This window comes from Acipenser ruthenus, chromosome 40 (genome assembly GCF_902713425.1).
Source record: "Acipenser ruthenus chromosome 40, fAciRut3.2 maternal haplotype, whole genome shotgun sequence".
Lineage (NCBI taxonomy): Eukaryota > Metazoa > Chordata > Actinopteri > Acipenseriformes > Acipenseridae > Acipenser > Acipenser ruthenus.
Genome location: NC_081228.1, coordinates 7,875,343 through 7,894,611, shown reverse-complemented (window position 1 = coordinate 7,894,611; position 19,269 = coordinate 7,875,343). Strand labels below are relative to the sequence as shown.

The 19,269-nt window shown below is 41.8% G+C and overlaps 1 protein-coding gene across 3 annotated transcripts in view; it reads left to right on the top strand.

The window, feature by feature from the left end:
- LOC117397449 (major histocompatibility complex class I-related gene protein-like) overlaps positions 1–19,269 on the top strand; it is a 140,669-nt gene that overhangs the window by 25,696 nt on the left and 95,704 nt on the right. Inside the window, exons 5-7 of one of the 3 annotated variants that reach the window (XM_059010216.1) lie at positions 3,763–3,873; positions 7,281–7,335; positions 8,935–10,106. In XM_059010216.1, coding sequence (XP_058866199.1) covers positions 3,763–3,873; positions 7,281–7,335; positions 8,935–8,977 — 209 coding nt within the window. In that variant the 3' untranslated portion in view covers positions 8,978–10,106. Of the gene's footprint in view, positions 1–3,762; positions 3,874–5,041; positions 5,075–7,280; positions 7,336–8,934; positions 10,107–19,269 lie in introns of those variants that run through there. The other 2 variants (XM_059010218.1, XM_059010215.1) reach the window with 2 other exon arrangements.

Here is a 19,269-nt window from a genome sequence, read left to right as displayed (position 1 = left end):
CTGTGTGAGCAGGGAGGGAGGGAGGCTGTACCTGAAGTATACAATGAGAAATCACAAACACTACAGCCACTCTCTTCAATTCAAAAGCTTTTTATTGCAACAGGGATTTCCCAGCTGAAGTTCCCTCCTGATAGCACTTCACAAAGGGGTCTGCTTTAAGAACAGTTGGTGCTAGATTAGTTTATCTCATGGATGCACCCTTATGAAAGTTGACTGGTATATCTTGGTATTAGCTAAGTGTAGCAGAGCACTGTGCTGTTGATTTTAACATATTAATAACAATGTTAGTTAATGTTCTTTTTTCCTCTGTGCATCCGTGAGTATAACATTACTGTGATTCCGAACTCCATTGTAGATTTCAACAAAGATATTTTATTCAGTACAGTACAGCATCTGGGTATTGCATTTTCCTGAAGCACAAGTCATGGAATCAAAGATGGATAGACATGCTTGTAATAATATAGCCTCCCTTGTGACATTACCCCTTTCTTCTTAACCTATCAGTTAATACTGATGCAAGTTTTACAATCCTCCTATCAACCAATAATATCAGTGACCACGTGGGTCCACTTTCATTTTATTGCTGTGATTGTAACATCAACGCCTCTTTGAAGTAAAGGAAGCAGATTGCCAGTCTTTGAAAGTCTTAGCCCCAGAATGTTATCTCTGTTATAAAGCACAGGGGCCCCTTTTAAATTGCCATGTGGTGCACTTCAAAGCTTCCTCCTTACCACCTGTCTTCCTGCTCCAGCAATCAGGATTAAACCCAAATTGTCTTCTGTCTAACTAACTTTAAAACCCAATACATTTCATAAATATAGTTCCTTATAAAGTGCATGCTACTCCAACATGTGCAACTATGGTAAAAGTAAGGTCAAGCACAGCATGGCAAAGCCCAGAGCATTAGGGTAAACTGCTAAAACAAGGTACAGTGAAACCTGTACAATCCAGGGTCGCATGGGACTGGAACATTGTGCCGGATTAGACAGGGTGCCGGATTCTAGAGTTACTGTAAAAAATCTTATACTGTACTTAAAAAAGGTAAAATGACAAAACAACTATTTGAATACTGAAAAAAAACCTTTATTACTGTACATAAACAATACCATAAACTCAGTAGTTCCTCAGCAAACAGTAAACACAAAAACGCCTCAGCAACATCTTAACCTGTTATTAGCACAAGTCTGTTTAACCCTCTCCTATAGAAAGATGTTCTCTCGTTCACTCTGTACCTGCATGTGGGATTCAGGAGCCTGTTTAACCCTCTCCTATAGAAAGATGTTCTCTCGTTCGCTCTGTACCTGCATGTGAGATTCAGGAGCCTGTTTAACCCTCTCCTATAGAAAGATGTTCTCTCGTTCACTCTGTACCTGCATGTGGGATTCAGGAGCCTGTTTAACCCTCTCCTATAGAAAGATGTTCTCTCGTTCGCTCTGTACCTGCATGTGAGATTCAGGAGCCTGTTTAACCCTCTCCTATAGAAAGATGTTCTCTCGTTCACTCTGTACCTGCATGTGGGATTCAGGAGCCTGTTTAACCCTCTCCTATAGAAAGATGTTCTCTCGTTCACTCTGTACCTGCATGTGGGATTCAGGAGCCTGTTTAACCCTCTCCTATAGAAAGATGTTCTCTCGTTCACTCTGTACCTGCATGTGGGATTCAGGAGCCTGTTTAACCCCCTCCTGTAGAAAGATGTTCTCTCGTTCGCTCTGTACCTGCATGTGGGATTCAGGAGCCTGTTTAACCCCCTCCTATAGAAAGACGTTCGCTCTGTTTCTTTTTAGTCGGCATCCTTTCTCTTCATAGTATTTCAAACACTTTGCCTTGCGTTTTTAATTTTTCATTTAGTTCTTAGTTTGTTTTGGTAAACATTCAGTGCACATTTTCTTTCAAGAGATCATTGTGCAGATGTTCAAGAGATAGCTCACTGTGTGAGGATGTTCAAGAGATAGCTCACTGTGAGGATGTTCAAGAGAGAGCTCACTGTGAGGATGTTCAAGAGAGAGCTCACTGTGAGGATGTTCAAGAGATAGCTCATTGTGAGGATGTTCAAGAGAGAGCTCACTGTGAGGATGTTCAAGAGATATCTCATTGTGAGGATGTTCAAGAGATAGCTCATTGTGAGGATGTTCAAGAGATATGTCATTGTGAGGATGTTCAAGAGATAGCTCATTGTGAGGATGTTCAAGAGATAGCTCACTGTGTGAGGATGTTCAAGAGATAGCTCACTGTGAGGATGTTCAAGAGAGAGCTCACTGTGAGGATGTTCAAGAGAGAGCTCACTGTGAGGATGTTCAAGAGAGAGCTCACTGTGAGGATGTTCAAGAGAGAGCTCACTGTGAGGATGTTCAAGAGATATCTCATTGTGAGGATGTTCAAGAGAGAGCTCACTGTGAGGATGTTCAAGAGAGAGCTCACTGTGAGGATGTTCAAGAGAGAGCTCACTGTGAGGATGTTCAAGACATAGCTCACTGTGAGGATGTTCAAGACATAGCTCACTGTGAGGATGTTCAAGACATAGCTCACTGTGAGGATGTTCAAGAGATAGCTCACTGTGAGGATGTTCAAGAGAGAGCTCACTGTGAGGATGTTCAAGACATAGCTCACTGTGAGGATGTTCAAGAGATAGCTCACTGTGTGAGGATGTTTAAGAGAGAGCTCACTGTGTGAGGATGTTTAAGAGAGAGCTCACTGTGTGAGGATGTTTAAGAGAGAGCTCACTGTGTGAGGATGTTTAAGAGAGAGCTCACTGTGTGAGGATGTTTAAGAGAGAGCTCACTGTGTGAGGATGTTCAAGAGATAGCTCACTGTGAGGATGTTCAAGAGAGAGCTCACTGTGTGCGGATGTTCAAGAGAGAGCTCACTGTGTGAGGATGTTCAAGAGATAGCTCACTGTGAGGATGTTCAAGAGAGAGCTCACTGTGTGCGGATGTTCAAGAGAGAGCTCACTGTGTGAGGATGTTCAAGAGAGAGCTCACTGTGTGAGGATGTTCAAGAGAGAGCTCACTGTGTGAGGATGTTCAAGAGATAGCTCACTGTGAGGATGTTCAAGAGAGAGCTCACTGTGTGCGGATGTTCAAGAGAGAGCTCACTGTGTGCGGATGTTCAAGAGAGAGCTCACTGTGTGAGGATGTTCAAGAGAGAGCTCACTGTGTGAGGATGTTCAAGAGATAGGTCACTGTGTGAGGATGTTCAAGAGAGAGAACATTGTGTGAGGATGTTCAAGAGTTTGTGAGGATGTCTTGCCGTGTTGTTTTTGTTTTCTATTTTACACTTTGACATGAAAGATGCCATGACCCTGTGCTGGATTGCACAGTCAGATTCACATTGACTGTAGAGGGGAGCACACCATTCATTTCAATAGGGATTGTAGAGGAGAGCACACCATTCATTTCAATAGGGATTGTAGAGGGGAGCACACCATTCATTTCAATAGGGATTGTAGAGGGGAGCACACCATTCATTTCAATAGGGATTGTAGAGGGGAGCACACCATTCATTTCAATAGGGATTGTAGAGGGGAGCACACCATTCATTTCAATAGGGATTGTAGAGGGGCCCGTAAATCATGCTGAATTACCCAGAATGCCGGTTTGTAGAGGGGCCGGACTAGACTGGTTTTACTGGAAATGCTAAATGACTGTGGTAAACTTTCACATCACTGGTATTACTGTGCTTTAAATAGAGCCTGATTCCCGCTGCAGGGATGTGGGTCATTATCTTCACTGATTGCTTTTGCTGAACACTCCTGTGTGTTTGCAGTTCCAGAGGCTGCTCTCAACATGGGGTTTGTTGCTGCTGGTGTGCTGGCTGCTCTGGGTCTGATCATCGCAGTGATCATAGGAGCTCTCATCTGGAAGAAAAGAGCATCAGGTGAGAGAGAGGGAGGCGGGGTTAAGAGCTGCTTTATTAATGCTGCATTTCTAATTCCTTTATGAATTGTGTTCTGTATGTACAGAATAGACATGATGGAGACATGAAATATACATATTTATGAGATTAACATGAACAAACTCCCATTTCTAGATTATCACAGTCTTTTAATGCCCTGGTCTCTCCTGCAGTAAATGTGTAAAAGGTGCCTGTACTAGTCTTTGCACTGGGCTGCTGATTCCTCCATGTAGGAATCTGAAGAGATGTCTTCCACAGTCCTCTCTGGGCTCAGCTTTCAGCTGGCCTTAAAGTTTAGGTTCTGAATAAACTGCTGCCAGCACTGGGGCAGTGAGGATGGATAGAGCCCTAACTCCTGAAACAGCTACCCAAGGATTTGAACCCCTGATGGCACTCCAGATTTGCAGAGTACTGGAAACGTTACCCAGCATGAGTTTAACACACATGCTATGCTCTTGGAAAACAACATGATGATAATGTGTGCTTATAAGCTCAACGGGACTCTTCCAGGTGCCGATAAGGACATGAGTCTTGTATTTTAGAAGTGCTTTACAACAAGAACCCACACATCAGTGACACAGAGGCTGAATGCAGCATATAGCTAGACCTGCTGTACCTTCTCTCAGTCTTTATCTCATTGCAGTCGGTGGAACTCAAGGAAACCGGGATATTTTGGGAGGCCCTGGACAGGGACACTGACCCACAATTTCAGGGCAGTCCTGTCCAAAGCTGGACGGGTCACCCTGGTCACTAAAGCAGAAATGACTCGAGCCCCCAGTCATGACTTTACTTGGGCTACTATTTGTGTTCTTTTAATGCGTGAAAAATAAAAATTGCACATGAAGGAGAGTAACTGGCAGAATCTTCAGAAAAATATCTTCTGTGGTTTTAGTGCACGAGGTCAGAGTTTCTTGGTGATTTTAGGGAGTGCTTTTAGCAATGAATCTCAACAGGGTCCTATAGTTGTATAAAGCAGGGCTGGGTGCAGGGAAAGTGAATCCAGCCCTGGCATGTGTGCTCTAATAACATGAGTGCAATCACAACCTTCTCCAGTGTCTGGAATAATGACAATACATTTCTCAATGATATGAAGCTGCTGATAGATTCACTTGTAAATACAGTAACCCTGAGTTTTGTAATTCACTCCTAGGTGCCAGGAGCCCTGACTACACACCAGCGCAGAGTTAGATGTGTTTTAATTGTATACATTTAAGAAGAAATAACTTATTTTTCAAAATAAAAAACACTTTTTTTGCAGATCAAGACTGGAGAAAAACAAAGAGAATTCAATTCAATAATTACAATTTAAAAGACAAATCTTAATTTGTTATAGGGGGTTAGAATGCAGTTCTTTCAATACTGTTCTTGTGAACAATTTAACTTGCGCTACAGGAAAACCGATCTGTAGAAACTGCCTGTACCTTCTTAATATCTTTTCTATGGTTCAGAGTTGTAATCTATGTGTTTCTGCAGAGCTGTCTCTACCTGGTTTGCTCTGCTTTTAGGAGCTCATTGTTTTCTATGGTTCAGAGTTGTAATCTATGTGTTTCTGCAGAGCTGTCTCTACCTGGTTTGCTCTGCTTTTAGGAGCTCATTGTTTTCTAATGCCACACCTGCTAGATTCTAAACTACAGTAACATTCAAATATACAGACGTGCTCAAATTTGTTGGTACCCCTCCACAAAAAACGAAGAATGCACAATTTTCTCTGAAATAACTTGAAACTGACAAAAGTAATTGGCATCCACCATTGTTTATTCCATATTTAATAGAAATCAGACTTTGCTTTTGATTTTTTATTCAACATAATATTGTAAATAAGAAAAATGAAAATGGCATGGACAAAAATGATGGGACCACTAACCTAATATTTTGCACAACCTTAGAGGTAATCACTGCAATCAAACGTTTTCTGTAGCTCTCAATGAGACTTCTGCACCTGTTAACAGGTAGTTTGGCCCACTCTTCCTGAGCAACTGCTCCAGCTGTCTCAGGTTTGATGGGTGCCTTCTCCAGACTGCAAGTTTCAGCTCTTTCCATAGATGTTCGATAGGATTCAGATCAGGACTCATAGGAGGCCAGTTCAGAATAGTCCGATGTTTTGTTCTTATCCATTCTTGGGTGCTTTTAGCTGTGTGTTTTGGGTCATTATCCTGTTGGAGGACCCATGACCTGCAACTGAGACAGAGCTTTCTGACACTGGGCAGTACGTTTCGCTCCAGAATGCCTTGATAGTCTTGAGATTTCATTGTGCCCTGCACAGATTCAAGGCACCCTGTGCCAGGCTAAGCAAAGCAGCCCCAAAACATAACCGAGCCTCGTCCATGTTTCACTGTAGGTATGGTGTTCTTTTCTTTGAAAGCTTCATTTTTTCATCTGTAAACATAGAGCTGATGTGACTTGCCAAAAAGCTCCAGTTTTGACTCATCTGTCCAAAGGACATTCTCCAAGAAGGATTGTGGCTTGTCAATATGCATTTTAGCAAATTCCAGTCTGGCTTTTTTATGTTTTTCTTTCAAAAGTGGAGTCCTCCTGGGTCTTCTTCCATGGAGCCCACTTTCGCTCAAAAAGCGACGGATGGTGCGATCAGAAACTGACGTACCTTCACCTCGGAGTTCAGCTTGTATCTCTTTGGCAGTTATCCTTGGTTCTTTTTCTACCATTCGCACTATCCTTCTGTTCAATCTGGGGTCGATTTTCCTCTTGCGGCCGCGCCCAGGGAGGTTGGCTACAGTTCCATGGACCTTAAACTTCTTAATAATATTTGCAACTGTTGTCACAGGAACATCAAGCTGCTTGGAGATGGCCTTGTAGCCTTTACCTTTACCATGCTTGTCTATTATTTTCTTTCTGATCTCCTCAGACAACTCTCTCCTTTGCTTTCTCTGGTCCATGTTCAGTGTGGTGCACACAATGATACCAAACAGCACAGTGACTACTTTTCTCAATTTAAATAGGCTGAATGACTGATTACAAGATTGGAGACATGTGTGATACTAATTAAAGAAACTTATTAGTTTGAAATATCACTATAATCCAATTATTTATTATCTTTTCTAAGGGGTACCAACAAATGTGTCCAGGCCATTTTAGAATATCTTTGTAGAATAAGCAATAATTCATCTCTTTTCACAGCTTCTTTGCTTTATTCTATGACATACAAAGGCATGCAAGTATACATGATAAAATAGCTTTTAATTTCATCACATTTCAGGAGGAATGAAGCATTATTTCAATGAGCTGTAAGGGTACCAACAAATTTGATCACGTCTGTAAACCCAAGTGAGAAGGGCTTTAAAAACTCTTCTATGAAAGATCTCCTCATTCCTGGTTTCTGCTCGTATTGATTTTATTTATTATTATTATTATTATTATTATTATTATTTCAGCAAATGAACAAAGTGATGCTTCATCCAACTTATCCAACTCCACCAACAATGACAGGTAAAGATATATTTTCATGCACTTTTAATTACTATTTGTTCTGTTCTTTTTCTTAATCAATCAATCATTAACCCAGAAACATGTATTAAACAGCACTGCTTGCATTTCAAAATATGTACTGTTTTTGTTCAATTGAATGGAGGGGTTTAGAAAGTTCTGTACTTGAACTCAGTGTTCTCTTGAGAATCAGCTGTAGCCTATGGTTTGAGATTGGTACTGTGGCCTATGGTATGTTATTTAAGTTGACAGTTGCCTGACTCTTCTGAGCTACATAAGATTTTGTGTTTCCTGTGAGTCTCACATGCATAACGGACGCCAGTGTCAAAAGTACGCTTGTGGGTCCCCTTCTTAATCAAATGTGATGATTGTAAATCTCTTCTCATGTTTCATGTTTCATGTGACATCTTCCTGCTAAACTTGATAAAGATGATAACAGCTTGTGAAAATTGGAACTGCATGTAAACCTGGCCAGTGACGTGCACTGATACTCCAGCATTGTCTTGATAGGACAGAGCACAGCACACCAACAAGGAGGGTAGAGTTCAGAGGAGAGCCTGAGAGCGCTCCTGCTTCTCACTGATACTCCAGCATGGACTTGATAGGACAGAGCACAGCACACCAACAAGGAGGGTAGAGTTCAGAGGAGAGCCTGAGAGCGCTCCTGCTTCTCACTGATACTCCAGCATTGTCTTGATAGGACAGAGCACAGCACACCAACAAGGAGAGTAGAGTTCAGAGGAGAGCCTGAGAGCGCTCCTGCTTCTCACTGATACTCCCGCATTGTCTTGATAGGACAGAGCACAGCACACCAACAAGGAGGGTAGAGTTCAGAGGAGAGCCTGAGAGCGCTCCTGCTTCTCACTGATACTCCAGCATGGACTTGATAGGACAGAGCACAGCACACCAACAAGGAGGGTAGAGTTCAGAGGAGAGCCTGAGAGCGCTCCTGCTTCTCACTGATACTCCAGCATTGTCTTGATAGGACAGAGCACAGCACACCAACAAGGAGGGTAGAGTTCAGAGGAGAGCCTGAGAGCGCTCCTGCTTCTCACTGATACTCCAGCATTGTCTTGATAGGACAGAGCACAGCACACCAACAAGGAGGGTAGAGTTCAGAGGAGAGCCTGAGAGCGCTCCTGCTTCTCGCATTCCTGCTGCACTCAGTCCTGGGGACACTCAGAGCTGAGCTGCTTCACAGATCTGGGATCATTCCTTTCACTGTCTTTCATCTCGTCTGTTTTGGTCACTGCTATAGTACAGCTTTATACAGGGATGTGTTATACATTTCTGTGTTATTGAGACTGAAATCTATATCGGACTCTTCTGACTGATCTCATCTATTTTAATCCCATCACAGCTTATACATTATTGGGTATAATTTTCATTCTGTTCACAGCAGAGTAAAATGAGCCTCCATCTTCTGTAAGGATGAAATGGTGTGACTGTAACAGAGGTGCAGGGAGCAGCAGTTAGGATTTTGAGTTTTTTCTTGCTAGTTTTGAGGGTGCAAACACAAACACAGACTGACTCCATTGTGCTTTTCTCACCCATGTGCTTTACTAACCACAGTCTCTTTGTTCCATGTCTGTATTGTTCCAGGTGTGACCCCATTGCAGAGAAGCTGATGACACAGACAGAATAAACGACTCAGCTGAGGCTTCATCTTTTCCACTTCATTGTGCCTGATGTTACCACACAGAGCGATCGCACAAACCAATAGACAAGGAAGCTGTGTGGCAGCCGTCTGTGTCAAATTAAGAATGTGAAGTCATTTGTAGAATTATTATATGTCATGTATTATTATTTTACGGAAGCTTTGAGATGTACAGAAGATGTTCACTTTTCAGTGTACCTGTAATATTTCTGTAAATAGTAAATATATATATATATTAGTGTCACTTCTTTAACTTCTTTCAGTCTTAAATAATGTAATGAGTCAAACTCTCTGAAAAAACATTCATTAAATAACTCAAGTGAAGCTTTTTGAGAAGCATCTTGAAATGTGATCAAGAGTATCATGTGAAGCATAAATGTGTTTGTGAGGGCTGGGAGCCCCGCACATGAAAAGAGGGCAGGGCACAGCCCTGTGTAAAATGTATTTGTTTTGATTTAAATGTATTATTTGTTTACTTTAGAACCGGGTCACCCCTCCGCCCCTGTGCAATTTATCATTTTGTATTTATTTTGTGGTGTTATTATTATTATTATTATTATTATTATTATTATTATTATTATTATTATTACTGTGGTGAGTTATTATTATTATTATTATTATTATTATTGTGGTGAGTTATTATTATTATTATTATTATTATTATTATTATTATTTGTTAATGTGACAGTGAAGAGTCGTAGGTTTTGTTTGGCAGCGTGGATGGGAAGCCCCATCCACAATTTTACAACCTCGTGGTAATGTGTGGCTGTCGCTAGTGCGTTGTTAAACTAGCCGGCAGTCGCACGTAATTAATAAACTGGTGCAGATAGTGGCCGAGGGGTAATAGAATCATTACTAGCTAGTTAAACCCCTCGGCACGGTATATAAACCTGCAGCGCTCTCAGTTGGGGGTGGAGAGTAGTGGGGAGAACACGAGCGAGAGAAGACGTCTGAAATCAAAAGAAACTAAGAAACCAAGGATCAGTGAAGGCTGCTGCCCAGCCCGACTTGTCTTCCTCAGTGTTGGTGATGTTGTTTTGTTTGATTTATTTTTACTCTGTGTGTGTTTATTCTTGTTATTTAAATAAACGGCGCTGCAGCGTCTTTGTGCACTGCAGTATTTCTCTTTTGTGTTTCTTCCTGCGTCTGGCCTGACGTCACCACACGGCTACCCTGTCACAGTCTTTATTGTACAGTCAGCAATACAGCAGTAGATATATGGGGGCACCTCTAAAATCAACACTTTGCATTCATGTAATGGTAAAGAACAAACAGATCAGAACAGGCATTGGGTTTCTTGTTTTGTTTTGCAGTATTTCATATATTATGTGGTTGTCTGACAGACATTAGCATTGTGGTAACTACATTCTAAACCCCATCCTCCTTGGACTTCCTCCCATAGACTGATCAGGAAAAATCCAAGATGACAGCACATTAAAATACAGAATCCATAAAACTGTAAAATAAAACCATTCCAATATGTAAAGCACATGCTCAGCTGGTACAGTATAAACCATTCCAATATGTGAAGCACGTGCTCAGCTGGTACAGTATAAACCATTCCAATATGTGAAGCACGTGCTCAGCTGGTACAGTGTAAACCATTCCAATATGTGAAGCACGTGCTCAGCTGGTACAGTATAAACCATTCCAATATGTGAAGCACGTGCTCAGCTGGTACAGTATAAACCATTCCAATATGTGAAGCACGTGCTCAGCTGGTACAGTATAAACCATTCCAATATGTGAAGCACGTGCTCAGCTGGTACAGTATAAACCATTCCAATATGTGAAGCACGTGCTCAGCTGGTACAGTATAAACCATTCCAATATGTGAAGCACGTGCTCAGCTGGTACAGATACATTCTGAGTTGATGAAATGCATTCATACCCATCTCATCCAAACAGCATTGTTTATAATGATAATTAACAGTATATTTCAAACTGATCTAACAAGCAGCATGTTTTAACAGAAACATCTTTAAAAGTGCAATCCTGTAAGCTTTTCAATGCTTTCTCTTTTGTGATTCGTTTCCATTCTCTCGGGATATCAGCTTGATTTGCATTGTAGTCCTCAGCAAACTGTTCATTAAATGTGACCAGGACATGCTTCCAGTAGTCAGAGGCTTCAATGTTTGAATTTTACAGTCAGAGGCTTCAATGTTTGAATTTTACAGTCAGAGGCTTCAATGTTTGAATTTTACAGTCAGAGGCTTCAATGTTTGAATTTTACAGTCAGAGGCTTCAATGTTTGATATTGTTTCTATGGATAGAAATTCCAATGTGTATCTTTGTTCTGGAATGTACACCTACTATTTGCATTGGATCAGCACCTGGATTCTAGTGGTTTCCTTGAGTCCTCGAATGCATACCTGGCAGTCCATTCGCTTGATGCACTGAAGCAACGTGGTCTTTGTGACCCGCTCCTCCAGCCATCCCTCTACAACTAAACACTCTCTCGACCAATTCATTCTGTGGTTTAAAGGGCAGATCAGAGAGTGTGTGTTTGATGTCACACTCTTCAGAAAATTCAGCACTCGCCGTCTGCTTCAAATCCTCAATAAAATCTATGTTGCACAAACTCCTCGTTGTTGGCATTGATTTAAAACAGAATGGCTCCCAAAGTGACCCTGGGAATCGCAATGTCTTTATAGTTCTGCAGAAGATCTCAAACTCAGAAATCGCAATGTCTTTAAAGTGCTGCAGAAGATCTCAAACTCAGAAATCGCAATGTCTTTAAAGTGCTGCAGAAGATCTCAAACTCAGAAATCGCAATGTCTTTAAAGTGCTGCAGAAGATCTCAAACTCAGAAATCGCAATGTCTTTAAAGTGCTGCAGAAGATCTCAAACTCAGAAATCGCAATGTCTTTAAAGTGCTGCAGAAGATCTCAAACTCAGAAATCGCAATGTCTTTATAGTGCTGCAGAAGATCTCAAACTCAGAAATTGCAATGTCTTTATCCAAAGTGCTGCAGAAGATCTCAAACTCTGAAATCGCAATGTCTTTATAGTGCTACAGAACTGATAACTGGAAAAATGTCCAAGAGGTAAACTCCAAAGCTTTTGCTTCTGTCAAAATGTCATCTACGATTTCTATTCCATGGCCCCGGTTTACATATTGCTTGACAGCATGCGTCAGGGCGATATCTGTTAATTTCTTAGCTTTCTTTTGGCACTGATCTATCTCTTGATAAAGGTCTGTAAAAGTAGACAAGTACTGAGATTTGAACTTCTCCAGACACAACCACTTTAGCTCAAGATTGAACATGGACTTGGTCTTTAGACCCTAATGTTCTTACACCCACTCATCTACAGTGTGTAGCAGCTTTCTTGAATAGGTTTCATGGTGATCTGCTCCATTTGCTTTTTTCTCAGTGTCAAACTCACAACAGCATGCTATTATATGTGTTGCCAACTGATTTTCTGCTTCTTGTAATCAGCTTTCAAAGACAGTCTGATTCCCTGGTACCACTTGAGATGTGTTTGTCACTAAGATAAAATACTTTTTACCATAGTGAGTCAAATCCGGGACAGTTTGTAAAATCTGATTAAACGAACTGCCTTGGCTGCTTTAGTTCTGTCTCAGTTCATTAGATATGTCTAACGCAACATCCCGTTTCTCTAATCCTTTCAGCTGCAGTTCAGATTGCGTCTGTTGCCGCATATTTTCAAATTCTTGGTTTAGCTGAACATCAGACATCACTGTTTCTTTTACTACAGCTTTCAAGCAGCTTCATAACTCTTCGATTTTGACTAAGGGCTGTTCATGAATGTGGTCTGGTTTTCTTTGAGGTAGTTCGTTTGCTACCCAGGAATCCACGTGTCTATGAAAGGACCACTCCTAGTTTGAAAATTCAATACACAGTTTAGTTTACTGCCACCGGACTGTTCCTGAAGCTGAAAATGAAATTCTCCTGTTTAACTGCACTCCCCAAACCTGTCACTCACTTCAGGAATTCTGTTATTTGAGTTTCACTGTAGCCTGTGTTCACAGGTGCGCTGGTGGAGTCCATCCCACAGACCAGGGATATATCGATTATTCCTCTGCATTGTACAGCATGACATCTGTGAATCATCTGTGGATGCTTGATTTTCTATTCTGACGGCTGCCTCTGTCATCAACCAAACTTTTATCACGGGCCGCATATCCAGAAAACTAGTTTAACCTAATGTGTGTAGCGGGCCGCACATTACCAAAGAATAATCCGAGTTTAACCCTTAGCTGCAATATACATAGGCATACACATAGAGGCAATTTCCTTTAGAATTACTGTTCATTTGATTTCATACTGCACAATACACATCACAAACAAAAACATACAAAACAATTAAAAACAAAGCATTAATATCGTTACCATATACACACGCATTGCACAATAACACAGAGCAAATTAAATATCTACTTGCTGAAGCGGTTTTTATTTTAGCCAACGAGTTGTTCAGTTGTAGCAGCAATGCACTAGCAAAAGCCACAAGGCAGTGATGTCAGCTCCCTAGCAACAAGCCTCCTATGTTGGAATGGGTTCTTTCAATGCAGCGGGTTTGTGCATTTCAGAAAGGAGAGGAAGACTCGTGAAATGAGTTGGAGACAAGCTGATGAGAAACGGTTACGCTCCGCAGTACGAATTAAAATGGTGTGCTGCTTTTATGTGAAAAATTTGAAAAAGCAAGTCAACAAAGTTTAAAAAAATATTCCTTCAGTGAAATGGAATGAATTCACTGGGCCGCAGTCAGAGGATAAACAGGCCGTGGATTGCGAGTCCCGGCTCTAAAATGATTTCCATTACACGAGAGTAGATGTTAAAACTTCATGCTGATTTGAACTCGGCTCTCGCCAAGATAAGCACCAACTAAGACGTAGCTTTACAGTAAACTAATGTGATCCATATGCGTCTCCATCCATTTACGTTTCCTTCCATATGATGATGTAGATATCCTTCTGTCTGGTGTTAATGGCTGAAGTGTAATGCTGGCTCCAGGGATCAGCTTATTTTGCCTCCCTGGCGCATCAGCACACACAACGGCTGCGATGCTGGCTCCGGGGATCAACCAAAGTGCGGCCTCCCCAGCGCATCAGCATGACAACCGTCTGGATTGAGCTAAGTAGGGTACATCTCTGGGGTTTTCAAGTGGGCACCTTCCATCCTCAGTGTTTCGTCGACTAGCCCACGACACCTCAAGAGGGCTCGACGGTGATTCTGGCGTCCCAGCATCACCCCCCTCCGTCCCCCACTCAACTCAGCCCAGCTTACTTACCTGTCCCCAGCCAGAATCTTTCCGTCTCAACCACAGCCAGTTGCTGCTCCTCTCTGCTGCTTCAGATAAGTTCTTCACTGTGCGACGCAACTCTTGGCCACTGAATCCGACGTCTCTGAGAAACCGGGTTGTAGAGTGTGCCACAAATCCTCGACAACCCACTTCCACTGGGTAAACCCGAACTCTCCATCCTCGCTGTTCCGCTTCAGTGGCTAGTTGAGCATACCGCAGTTTCTTCCTCTCATACGCCTCATCTACAGCGTCCTCCCATGGCACTGTTAACTCTACCAGGTGAACAAGGCGTGCTGATCCAGACCACAAGACAATATCTGGTCGAAGGTTAGTGGTGGCAATCTCAGGTGGAAAAATAAGCCGTTGACCAACATCTGCCAGCATATTCCAGTCTCTAGCAGCTTCCAGTTGTCCTGGGCGAGGATTGGTTTTAACACCTTTTCTTGGTGGTTGCTCTCCTGGGCGGAGGAATGTTGTCTTTTGTGTGTAATGTTTTGATGGAACAGGTGGCAACTTATTGGTCATGTTACGCTTGTCTTCCAATGCTAAGGCCAAACATCGCAGCACCTGGTCATGGCGCCAAGTAAACCGTCCTTGGCTAAGAGCCACCTTACATCCTGTCAAAATGTGCCTTAATGTTGCAGGTGATGAACACAAAGGACATGAGGGATCCTCTCCTACCCAGAGGTTTAGGTTCTGTGGTGATGGGAGAACATCATATGTTGACCTGATGAGGAAACTAATCCTGCTCTGTTCCATTGACCATAGGTCTTGCCAGCCAATCTTGCGTTGTTCCACACTCTCCCATCTCATCCATTCTCCCTGTTTGGCCTGGGAAATGGCCTTTATACACCTCATCCTCTCCTCCTGCTTTTGCACCTCGTTGACTACCAGCTTCCTTCTTTGAGCTGGGGCCGCCTTGTGCCATGTAGGAGGAGTTGAACTGAAACCAAGACCCCCTCTTCCATGCTGAACTTGCCCCATGATATCACCAATTCGAAGGGCAGCCTTTGCATCTTCCACAGCTTTCTTTGCCGCCCACTTTCTTCCAGTTTTCAACACAGGTGCTGCCTCCCTTACGCATTTATCGCGTGACTCTACTAATGTCATTTCCAGTCTGACCTTGGCGCACTTAAACTCCTCGGTTAGAGCAGAGACTGGTAGCTGCAGTATTCCTTTACCATAAAGTCCCACTCTGCTGAGGCAGCGTGGAACTCCCAACCATTTCCTGATGTATGAACTGATTAAAGCTTCCAGCTTCTCTACTGTTGTCAAAGAAACCTCGTACACAGTCAGTGGCCACAGCAACCTCGGCAGTAGACCAAACTGAAAGCACCAGAGTTTTAGTTTACCTGGTAGAGCGCAGCTGTCTATGCTCTTCAACCCTTCCACTGCTTGTTGTCTAACTTCTCCCACACGAACTGTGTCCTTTAGATCCCCGTCGTACCATCTCCCAAGACTCTTCACTGGCTTCTCAGACACTGTTGGTATTGCCTCACAATTAATGAAGAATGTTTTATCTACTACTTTGCCTTTAATTATAGAGATGCTCCTTGATTTAGTGGGCTTGAATTGCATTCGAATTGAATTGAATTGCAAAAGATGCTTCCTGCCCCTCATGTTTTTCTAATGCACAGATACATCTCCCATGTTTCGCTGCACAGAGACGATTTGGATTCTTCCCGATTTCATTTCTTCTAAGGAAGGCATGCTCCTCTGTCTGTAACTGTTCTCTGGTGTTTTCCATTGACATGTTTATTATTGTTTAGCCCAGGGGTTCCCAAAGGTTTGTTCAAGGAGGACCGCTTAACATGTGGGACATTGGGTGGTGGCCGCTTAATAAAATGCACCTATAATTAATAACCAATATGTGCAATAAACACAATATACCTATACCTAAGACGGACATCTTTTCAGCTGCCTTCTTTTTTGGTTTTTGAAATATGATTTTTCATTTTTTTTTTATTTAGGTTTGATTTGATCATGTTTGTATTTCTACTTTATTGGCTGGTTTCACAGACCCAGATTAGGACTCATCTTGATTTACTTTACCTATATTAACACTAGGTAGTCCAGGACTAGTATCAGGGTCTGTGAAACCAGCCATTATGTGTTTGTTTATGGGGACATCCTAAAATGCTTACTGTGGCTTAATGTGTTTAAATGGAAAACAAATGCTTACAAACTTTGCCAAGATCAGGCTTAACAATTCCCAATACTATCCTAAAACAAGTCGTGGTTTTTATTAATATAATAATGTTCAGTCCTAACAATAACCTGGTAATGTGAACTGCTGGTAATGTGAACTGCTGGTAAAGTGAACACATTGTAATGTGAACTGCTGGTAATGTGAACTGCTGGTAATGTGAACACATTGTAATGTGAACTGCTGGTAATGTGAACACATTGTATTGTGAACTGCTGGTAATGTGAACTGCTGGTAAAGTGAACACATTGTAATTTGAACTGCTGGTAATGTGAACTGCTGGTAATGTGAACTGCTGGTGATGTGAACACATTGTAATGTGAACTGCTGGTAATGTGAACACATTGTAATGTGAACTGCTGGTAATGTGAACTGCTGGTAAAGTGAACACATTGTAATTTGAACTGCTGGTAATGTGAACTGCTGGTAATGTGAACTGCTGGTAAAGTGAACACATTGTAATTTGAACTGCTGGTAATGTGAACTGCTGGTAATGTGAACTGCTGGTAATGTGAACACATTGTAATGTGAACTGCTGGTAAAGTGAACACATTGTAATGTGAACTGCTGGTAATGTGAACAAACTGTAAAGTGAACACATTGTAATGTGAACTGCTGGTAATGTGAACTGCTGGCAACGTGGACTGCTGATAATGTGAACTGCTGGTAATGTGAACACATTGTAATGTGAACTGCTGGTAATGTGAACACATTGTAATGTGAACTGCTGGTAATGTGAACACATTGTAATGTGAACTGCTGGTAATGTGAACTGCTGGCAATGTGAACACATTGTAATGTGAACTGCTGGTAATGTGAACTGCTGGTAATGTGAACTGCTGGCAATGTGAACTGCTGGTAATGTGAACACATTGTAATGTGGACTGCTGGTAATGTGAACACATTGTAATGTGAACTGCTGGTAATGTGAACTGCTGGTAATGTGAACACATTCTAATGTGAACTGCTGGTAATGTGAACTGCTGGTAATGTGAACTGCTGGTAATGTGAACTGATGGCAATGTGAACACATTGTAATGTGAACTGCTGGTAATGTGAACACATTGTAATGTGAACTGCTGGTAATGTGAACTGCTGGTAATGTGAACACATTCTAATGTGAACTGCTGGTAATGTGAACTGCTGGTAATGTGAACTGCTGGTAATGTGAACTGATGGCAATGTGAACTGCTGGTAATGTGAACTGCTGGTAATGTGAACACATTCTAATGTGAACTGCTGGTAATGTGAACTGCTGGTAATGTGAACACATTGTAATGTGAACTGCTGGTAATGTGAACTGCTGGTAATGTGAACACATTGTAATGTGAACTGCTGGTAATGTGAACACATTCTAATGTGAACTGCTGGTAATGTGAACTGCTGGTAATGTGAACACATTGTAATGTGAACTGCTGGTAATGTGAACTGCTGGTAATGTGAACACATTGTAATGTGAACTGCTGGTAATGTGAACACATTCTAATGTGAACTGCTGGTAATGTGAACTGCTGGTAATGTGAACACATTGTAATGTGAACTGCTGGTAATGTGAACTGCTGGTAATGTGAACACATTGTAATGTGAACTGCTGGTAATGTGAACACATTGTAATGTGAACTGCTGGTAATGTGAACTGCTGGTAATGTGAACACATTGTAATGTGAACCGCTGGTAATGTGAACACATTGTAATGTGAACTGCTGGTAATGTGAACACATTGTAATGTGAACTGCTGGTAATGTGAACTGCTGTAAATGTGAACACATTGTAATGTGAACTGCTAGTAATGTGAACTGCTGGTAATGTGAACTGCTGGTAATGTGAACTGCTGGCAATGTGAACTGCTGGTAATGTGAACACATTGTAATGTGGACTGCTGGCAATGTGAACTGCTGGTAATGTGAACTGCTGGTAATGTGAACACATTGTAATGTGAACTGCTGGTAATGTGAACACATTGTAATGTGAACTGCTGGTGATGTGAACTGCTGGTAATGTGAACACATTGTAATGTGAACTGCTAGTAATGTGAACTGCTGGTAATGTGAACTGCTGGTAATGTGAACTGCTGGTAATGTGAACTGCTGGCAATGTGAACTGCTGGTAATGTGAACTGCTGGTAATGTGAACACATTGTAATGTGAACTGCTGGTAATGTGAACACATTGTAATGTGAACTGCTGGTAATGTGAACACATTGTAATGTGAACTGCTGGTAATGTGAACTGCTGGTAATGTGAACACATTGTAATGTGGACTGCTGGTAATGTGAACACATTGTAATGTGAACTGCTGGTAATGTGAACACATTGTAATGTGAACTGCTGGTAATGTGAACACATTGTAATGTGAACTGCTGGTAATGTGAACACATTGTAATGTGAACTGCTAGTAATGTGAACTGCTGGTAATGTGAACTGCTGGCAATGTGAACTGCTGGTAATGTGAACTGTTGGTAATGTGAACACATTGTAATGTGAACTGCTAGTAATGTGAACTGCTGGTAATGTGAACTGCTGGCAATGTGAACTGCTGGCAATGTGAACTGCTGGTAATGTGAACTGCAGGTAATGTGAACACATTCTAATGTGAACTGCTGGTAATGTGAACTGCAGGTAATGTGAACACATTCTAATGTGAACTGCTGGTAATGTGAACTGCTGGTAATGTGAACTGCTGGTAATGTGAACACTTGTAATGTGAACTGCTGGCAATGTGAACTGCTGGTAATGTGAACTGATGGCAATGTGAACTGCTGGTAATGTGAACTGCAGGTAATGTGAACACATTCTAATGTGAACTGC